Raw genomic sequence first — 9,024 nt, 5'->3', positions numbered from 1 at the left:
ACAAAATCCTAACCCACAAAGAGCCAAAATAAGGCCAAGGAGCCCGCTGCAGAAAATGAAGGCGGGGGAAGAAAATCGGCTGGGAAGGGGCAAAAACGGAGAAAAACAGAAGGAGAAAGGGAAGAGAGGAGGCACCGGGGCTAGGACATCAGGTAAATAACTAGCACCGGGGCGAGGAGGATGAGGGGAGGAGGGCGGCGGCCAAACGGCCAACCCTCCTCCCCTATGTGGCTGAAGGATTTTGCTTTTCTCTCTGGCGGCTAGAGAGAAAAGAGACGGCTAGGGTTAGGTTTTTTTCCTTCTTGAAAAAAAAAAAAAAAAAAATCATATGGGGTTCCTTTAATGTTTGACGAACAATCAGAGCTTGTGATTTTGTTCCTTTCTATTTATTGGACGGCCACAGATGACTAAAGAATTTTCAGCTAGCTCATGTTGCTAACCCATTGCAACCATGGGGATTGCATTTTGTGCTGCTCTGTTACTTATGTTACATGAAGATTCATTGAATTTCATTCCAGCCATTTGTTTGGCTACTGTTCTTGGCACCCTATTCGTATGGATGCAGTTCCTACTTCTTGTTGACCTGGCCATTACAACTTACGGACCAGGTGTCTTAATTAAATAAGAAAATAATGAAGCACTCGAAATTTATGCCCCTGCTGCTCCCGAAAGAATACCCTTATTCGCGTTCCAACAATGTTTGACGACAACCGGAGCTCATGATTTTGTTCTTTTCTTTTTCTTGGACGGTCACGGATGACTGAAGAATTTTTGGCTGGCCCATGTTGCTAATCCATTAGGTGTTTTTACGCTTAACTATTTCTCAATTTTCTAATATTTTTTGTTACTTTGACAAAGGATATATTACTTCTTAATCTCAATATATTTCCTCTAAGCAAGTGTCGACCAATTCCTGAGACTTTACCTTCAAAAGAAAAAGAAGTTTCATTAGGCCACAAGGTTCTTATTACTGTCCCAGACTCCCAGGCAATAAGGTTATTAGAATAAATAAATAATAACTATTGGTTAATATAAAAGAATGGGGAAAGTCCACATAACCCCCTCAAATTATCACTCAATTAATAATGTCCCTCCCAAACTTTCAATTGTGACAATGTCCCCCCCAAACTACCAAAAATTGTCAATGTTCCCCCCAATGACGAAATTACCCTTAGTAAATTTTTTTTAAAAAAAAAAAAACTAAAACTTCTAGAAAAAACCTAAAACTAACAAAAAAAAAAAAAAATCCAAACGTTGGCCAATTTTTATTTTATTTTTAAATCAATTTTATAAGAAAAAAATTAAATAAATTTCGATTTTTTTTTTATATAAAAATTGAAAATTTTCGTTTTTTTATTTTTTATTTTTGTTTTATAATTTTATTTAAATAAAAATTTACGTTTAAAAAAATAAAATTTTCGTTTAATAAAATGAAATTTTTTGTTTTTTAAAACTAAATAAATAAAAAAATAGTTTTTTTTTTAAATAAAAATAAAAAAATTTCCGTTTAAAAAAAAAAATTAAAAATTTTTGTTTAAAAAAAAATTGTTTTTTTTTTTTAATATTATCTTTAAATTAAAATTTTTCGTTTTTGAAAAAAATCAATATTTTTTTGAATTTATAGGGGTATTTTTGTCTTATTGAGAAATCTATAGGGACATTTTTGTCTTATTGCTAGTCTTGGGGGGGACATTGACAATATTTTGGTAGTTTGGAGGGGACATTGTCACAATTGAAAGTTTGAGGGGGACATTGTCAATTGGGTGGTAGTTTGAGGGGGATACGTGGACTTTACCCAAAAAACAAAAAACTAGAATATTTAAAATTAATGAATTTTTTTCTGAAAAATTCCCAGTTTCTAAATTTTGCTCTTTGGGTACAGGGAAAAATTCCCAGTTTCTGAATGGATAGAAACAATCTGAAATTAATAATTAGATACCACGTTACGAGTTTGAGCCACAAATGGGGAGACTTGTATATTAGATTAAAATATGCTACAATCAAGTGAGTGCCAATAGAATGAACCGCCATAGACGTCAGAGAATTCAGAAACGTGGTGGGTTAAGAGTTTAACCAAATCAATATCCAACATCGAATCCCAATATCATCCAAAAACAATTTCTTTTATTGTTTTGACAAAACAAATCATGTATCCTCCATTAATAAATCAAAGCTACACTACATATTGCTGCAGTTTTGCAGGGATGTAAAACTTTTCTTTAGTTCTATAAGACTATCAAATTTGCAAGTGGATAAGGTACAATGCATACCCCTAAAGAAATTCCATGACAGCCTTAGCTGGGGCACGTGTTTTCAAAATCATTTCTTCGTACTCATCTTCCGGGTTCGATAGAGCAACAATGGCCCCTCCAGCCCCTATTGAAGCTTCACCTTCATGGACAACTACTGTTCTTATAACGATATTCAGATCAAAAGTCTTGTTATATGAGAAAAATCCAATGGAGCCCGAGTAGATGCCTCGCGAACAAGTTTCAAGAGAGTCGAGTAGTTCCATTGATCTTAACTTTGGTGCACCTGTCATTGAACCACCCGGAAATGCAGCTCTGACACAATCAACTGCACTTACATCTGACCTCTTTTTCCCTCGAATTGTACTCACCATGGTATGAACAGTTGCGTATGATTCCACATCCATAAGATGGGGCACATGAACAGAGCCTGGCTCGCAGACACGACCGAGGTCATTCCTTAGAAGGTCAACAATCATTAAATTCTCTGCCTGATCCTTTTCACTGGAGAGAGAGAGAGAGGGGGAAGGAGAGTGTTATATCATAGCCTAGCATTCAATGAAACTTACCATAATAGATAAAGAAAGATTGATGTGAAATTCTGAGTAGTTATTTTTTCTGTGAGTAAATTTAAAATGGTTATACTAAAGGCAATATGTCATGCTGTTGAACAGGAGAAGAATCACATTACCTATACTGCAGTTGCCGCTTGCGTTGTTCATCTTCCTCCACTGTTGCTCCACGAGCTACAGTACCCTTAATAGGCTTGGCTTCCAATGCACCATTTCTGTCCAGTTGCAGGAACCTCTCAGGGGAAGAACAGCAGATGCATAGATTTTCCTTTGAAAAATTAAGCCACGCAGCATATGGAGCCGGGTTTTTTTGTCTAAGGTGAAGGTAAAGTCCCAGAGAATCTATTTCCCCAATACTTTTTTTAATCTGAGATGTGAGACATAACTCGTAGCTTTCTCCATCTTTGATGTAGTTAAGACACTTTTCAACATTCTCCATATATTGCTCTCTGGATTTCTCAGCCTGAAAGCCTGCCTTAAATGGGGAAAAAGTTGCGGCCTCGAAAGTCTGCTCATCTAACCTTGCAGCAGAAGCTTTTAAGCTTAAAAGCTTCTCTTCTGTATCATCCAACCACGAAGTAGAAGTAACTCGTTCTTCTTGTAGAGACATTATGTACACATCATCGTTATGATGATCAATGACAACAATATTATCAGCAAAGAAAAAGCAAGCATCTGGAGTCCTGGATTTGTGGCAGTTAGATACCGCACCACATTCAACTTTAAGGTTATACCTGAGTGACAAGAAAATCAATATTAGCCTCTCTATGGACAACTTGACAGCTTTAAAATTTGAGCGAGAGTGAGTGAAGGAGAAAGTCTGCTGCTGTATCAGGTGGAAAGATAAAACATCCTTGGAGTTTTAACAACCACTTGTATAAAATAATGCATTGAAATTCATGTCATATAAAATTGGTTTTGTTTAGGCTTAAATTACAGAGGGCTTCATGCCACCAAATTCTAACAGATGTTACAAGGAAGTGTTATTTAAATAGCATAATGATCAAAGAATATGAAACAAGAATAAACTTAACTGCATACCCTATATAACCAATATATCCGCAATGAAAGTCAAAAGGCAGCCCTTCATAGTCTTCCTCCTTGTACTTGAATGACAGAAGCTCCTGCCCAAAGATCATGCGAACAATAAATATTTATCAAAACTAGATTAGTAAGCATATATTTTAGAACAAGAAACAAAGTTAAATTCTATGTAAAGTTGCATGTAATAAAAACAAATCAGATTCAAACTCATAGCATTTTGCATTCCTAACACTATGAATGAGATTAGAGTGCAGAATTACATTTCTCTATTTTTCCTGAATAATGTCCAAGCCCCAAGGGCATGTTTTCAATGTAGTTGTTCTGACCATAATATTTTCAGTCTGTCCATTACAGGTTTTTTTTTTTTTTTGATAAGTAATCAAAGATGTATTAAAAGCGTAAGGCATCTTTAGATACACAAGAAGTATACAAGAAAACTGAACATTACAGGTATAACAGTCATCATAAGAAAGAACATATTCCATGGCAAGGGTAAACACTTTATTGTTTACATTGACAAGGATGGGGACATTGGTAACACAAGAAGTATACGCTCATATCTTAGTGTATTTTATCTATTCAGTCATTGTTTACAAGTTGTGGGGATGCATGTACTTAAAAAAGGGAAAAAAATCTAACCGAAGTGGAAGGTATTTTGCAAATGCAACAATGAGAAACGATTCTTGCAAGTTATGGACTGATCCATAAAATTCAACACACCAAGATTGATAATGAAGTAAACCTTTCAATTTAAGGTTAAAAAAAGATGTAAATCTCTTCAAGTTATGTAAAACTTGATGTTGCAAGCTTGTCAATTTGGTCGCCACCTCTAGTGAGATACAGTCAATGTACAGACCAATACAATTTTCTAGACCTAATAGGTAAAAATCAATTTATTTATTTATTTTTTATGAAATACCCATGCATAAAACATACATCATCAGTAACTCAAGATTGCAGTAGAAGCCATATCCAGGTATCACATTCATCTCAAGTGCACACAAAGAAAACAACTATTTCAATCAAGTTCATCAAGTACCTGATTCAAAAAATCAAGAAAACCTTCTTCCAAGAATGTGTTTCTGGTACAGCCATGAGCATCTTCAATCAATAAATAACCTCCACCTTTAAAAGTCATATCACTGTAACGGATAAGTATATATCATTTTCCTGTATGATATTATAGTCTCATAACAAATGTATAAAACTCTACAACTATTTCTCCAAAATCCCCTAGGGGGAAGCTAGATCAAAGGAAACACATGAAAGCACAAAGTCAAGACCACAACTAGAAACTGGAAAATGTTCTCAAAAAAATGAAAAAGGAAAAAAGAAAAACTTGGACTTATTTGCATAAATTTCACGTGATTCATATTTCATACCTTTGATCAGACAATCTGTATGTCAACTGCTTCCAAAGAGATCCACCTTTTCCCCCCATGAATGAAAAGCGAGCTCTTTTCTAAACATTTAAGACAAAGTATGGAAAATTAGTCTTTTATCAGGGGAGAATAAAACAATGGAAAAAAAAAAAAAAGAATATGACAGTGTCGAAGATACAAGGAAAATACACACAGGTTTCGGAGAATTCAAACCTAGCTTATATTTTGAAAAATACGTAAACTCATTTTGAACAACCACCCATTTGAAGGCTTTGAACTACTTTTCCTACATAAATTCCAATTTTCTTAGTTAATGACGATCCATAGAGCCTACCATAATTTAATCAGGATTTAACGCTTAGTTGAGTTGAGTGAGCATCCATTGTTTGTTCCGCCGTTTGGAGGAGGGGGGATGCAAGTCACAATGTTTTAAATTTTTGTATGGTTGAAAAACCTAATATGGATGAGAAACAACTATCAAAATATTAATTGAAAGATTGCATTATCAAATTTCTGTAAGTTATACAATTGTTATAATGCAGAAATTTTTCAATCTCCACCATATGTCAATTTCTAGGCAGATTGAATACAATATCCATGGACACATCATAATGCTCCAAAGATCTGCCCCATTTCCTATCCATAATTGAAATCTGAATATTCAAAATAGTTTCCAAACATGTATCCTGTGACATTTTCTTAGTCATTACCATTTTTTTTAATAGGAAAAATTCCTGCCTAAAATCACAACATGGCAAGTAAGAGCATGTGATGCAAGAAAATCTTGCTTCAATTGGACCAGTAACCAGTAACTTTGTTAAGGACATAGGTAATGAAAAGTAAAAAAATTGTGTAGTTCAGTTAGTAAGAATAGTTATCAGGCAACAAACAAACCTTTTCCCTTGAAGAACTGTCCAACCAAAAGGTGTTCTCAGCTTTATTGTGTCCAAACAATTCACAAAATATATTTCTTGCCCCACCAACATGATTGGCCAAATGATCAAATTTCCTCCATTTCAATTTTAGAAACTTAACACCTGTGCTTGGATGCGAAAGATTTACCATACTGGACATGCCAAAATGACTCCTCTTCTCTGCATTGTGCACTAATTGGCTACTTTTAGAAGTTTCTCTATATAATTGCTCATCTGCATTACTCCCTAAATGCCTATTTCTAGAAACTTCTTTCAACAGTCGACTAGCACCAGGCACCTGCATGCGTGCTAAAAGAAGTTTACTGCTCAGATGAAATTGCAAGGCAATTATGTAAATAGCGCATGTGTACGTGTATGTTTGTGTACAATAGGAAAAACATGAAAGTTAATCATGGGTAGACCAGAAAAACACTATTGGGAAGAGTTAATCTTTGTTAGCAACAAGCCTGATAATTAACCATTTTGTCCTCATACAACCATTAAATCGGGAACCTCCGGAAAGGAAAGCCAGCCAAAATAAATTGGGTGTTTCTCTTGTATACTTCCTATATACATGAGTTGCGCCTTTATTGAATCTCCTTTACTTATAAAGATAAATTAAAGAATAAAAAATAAATTATATGTATTGAGAGAAAGAGAGAACAGATAAAAAGGAGTTTCACCAGACAAGAACAATGAATTAGCATATCTTAAAAGAGCTCCCGTTTACCAGTGTATGGCCTCGATCTCAACCAATAATCCTCTGTAATCTTCCTAAAGTTCTTGAATATTTGCCTCCCATGATATGTAGCAACACTTTCTGGATGAAACTGCAGGTCAAAAGAAAAGTTAAAAGTGTAGCACTCAAAGCAGCAGGTCTGAACAATTACAAATATTTATAGAATTACCATGTGACTCACCTGCAAACCATAATGCGGCCAGCAAGAATGCATGACGCCCATGAGAACTCTTCTGCTTTTATCAGACTGGACAGAAGGCCAACAACTTCCATTTTTAACTTCAGAAAAAGATTCAGTGGATCTTTCATAAGCATCTGAGGTAATGTTAGACTGCTGGGTCTCAAGAAAAGAAAGTGCATCACTGGAAGAGGTCCAAGCTATAGGAATGAGTTCCTTTGGGAGAGATTCAGCATCAATTACAAGTGAATGATATCGAACCACCTGCAATTAGTTTTAATTAACAATAGTTTAGGATCGATGCTGATAATTCCCTATGGGCCAAGGGAGCATCATATGCAGTTGCAGCTAAAACAGTTTCAAATGATTTTCCAACCTTCTGTGTGCTTAAAACACTTCCCAAACTGAAAAAAAATGATCATATCTTGCAAGACAGTGACTTCACTTATATTTCAGTCATATTTCAAATGTAAACTTCCAAGTTGTAACATATTAGGCTTTCCATCACTTCAACAAAAAAAATTAGGCTCTCCATGTGATTCCCATCTTAACAAACTTTAAGATATTATTTCTCATTAAAAATTTACATGTTGATCGTGCTTTTTAACTGTAAAATGTTTGTGCCATACTAAAATTACAGCACATGGTCATAAAAATGAAAAACCAGAATTTTTTATGAAATCTCCTACTGCGTGAATGCAATCAAAAGTGAACAAAAAACTGGAACATGTTGGGTTTTTCTTCTAGTATGTGTTATATCGGGCACAAAATGAAAGAAACAATGATGAATGAACAACAGAAAGTTGAGATCTTCTGTTAATACTACTTCAATGGCTAAATCCCTAATTTAAATGTAGGCTACAATAAACCCATGAGCATCACCATGTAAGTGGCATCAAATATAAGTTATTACAGAACTCTTTCCTTTCTATTACTTCTGGGAACTATGAGTTCTATATGAAGACAGACTGACCTTGAATCCTGAATTTCTGCCAGAAGGAATGTCATGAAACAGTTTGCAGCCATTATGCTGAATTTCACTGTATTGGACAAGGAATAAAGTTAGAATACCTTTTGAAAATAATTAATGATGATGAGATCAGTTGATTAAATAAACACTAAAATCAAAACCAAATAACCATGTGATGATGTTTAACCGTACCTTAGACGTCCATGGACTGGTTCAGATGCATGGACAACTTGAGCACCATGCACATAACCTAACGCCTGCCAAATCATAAGTCATTCTGAAGAAAAGTTACAACGGAAAATAGTGTATAACTGTTTTACGAAGGCAAAACATGCATGAGGCATGATCCATGAGGTGAGAGACTAAGCCTAATGCTCTCCATGTTCAGACTTAAATTAGAGAGTTTTATTCATATGCAAATAATTGTATAATCCCATCAGTAAAGATTACATCTGATAGTGTGCAAAATGTCATGGATAAATTAATAAGAAACAGAGGAAGAAATACTGCAGCAAATATGACAGATACAATTTAAACGATTTGAGAGAGAGAGAGAGAAATGAGGGAAAGCTACATACTTTGATGCTGCTAAAAAAAATTAGACTCAAAAACCTTCAAGACCAAAAATTTCTAAAATGCAGGACCCATGATTTGTATACAAGTCAGCTGATCCTTTGGTATGGATCTTAGATATATATAGTTAAAAGCAATGCCTGAAGACTACTTAAGAATCTGCACATATATAAAATTGTTAAGGGAACCCTTTGAAGTTGTTTATTTTGATGGATTTTTTTTTTTCTTTTTGTTAAAACATTATACATGCACATAATCACAAATCTTAAACTTAACAATGAACTCATAGGAAAAACTAAGGTGAGGAGAAAATTAAACATAAGTTACAACCTAGAATCTCAATAATCAATATATCTTCGTAAAGCTTTGCTATAGTATTTTTGTGTGAATGTGCGTGCTAATG

The 9,024-nt window shown here is 34.6% G+C and overlaps 1 protein-coding gene across 1 annotated transcript; it reads right to left on the bottom strand.

The window, feature by feature from the left end:
• Positions 1-2,104: 2,104 nt before the first annotated feature.
• LOC132172577 (aminodeoxychorismate synthase, chloroplastic-like) lies at positions 2,105-8,328 on the bottom strand. The gene is made up of 10 exons (XM_059584095.1): positions 8,241-8,328; positions 8,052-8,118; positions 7,082-7,342; positions 6,892-6,991; positions 6,142-6,470; positions 5,248-5,327; positions 4,905-5,007; positions 3,863-3,945; positions 2,941-3,555; positions 2,105-2,753 (listed from the first exon to the last, which is right to left on the bottom strand). Exons 1-10 carry the CDS (start codon positions 8,315-8,317, stop codon positions 2,273-2,275), a joined length of 2,196 nt encoding a protein of 731 aa, XP_059440078.1. The 5' UTR covers positions 8,318-8,328; the 3' UTR covers positions 2,105-2,272.
• Between the last annotated feature and the right edge of the window lie 696 nt (positions 8,329-9,024).

The sequence above is a fragment of the Corylus avellana genome, chromosome ca2, assembly GCF_901000735.1.
Source record: "Corylus avellana chromosome ca2, CavTom2PMs-1.0".
Classification (NCBI taxonomy): Eukaryota; Viridiplantae; Streptophyta; class Magnoliopsida; order Fagales; family Betulaceae; genus Corylus; species Corylus avellana.
Note: the sequence above shows the minus strand (reverse complement) of the source record. Positions and strands in the feature narration are given on the sequence as shown.

Excerpts from the sequence above, each read along its gene's own strand:
- LOC132172577 (XM_059584095.1), bottom strand. The coding sequence starts at position 8,317 with ATGATTTGGCAGGCGTTAGGTTATGTGCATGGTGCTCAAGTTGTCCAT. Across the intron at positions 3,946-4,904 it reads TTCTTGATTTTTTGAATCAG|GAGCTTCTGTCATTCAAGTA; the intron begins GTACTTGATGAA and ends ATCTTTGGGCAG. Across the intron at positions 2,754-2,940 it reads AAGCGGCAACTGCAGTATAG|TGAAAAGGATCAGGCAGAGA; the intron begins GTAATGTGATTC and ends CTCTCTCTCCAG.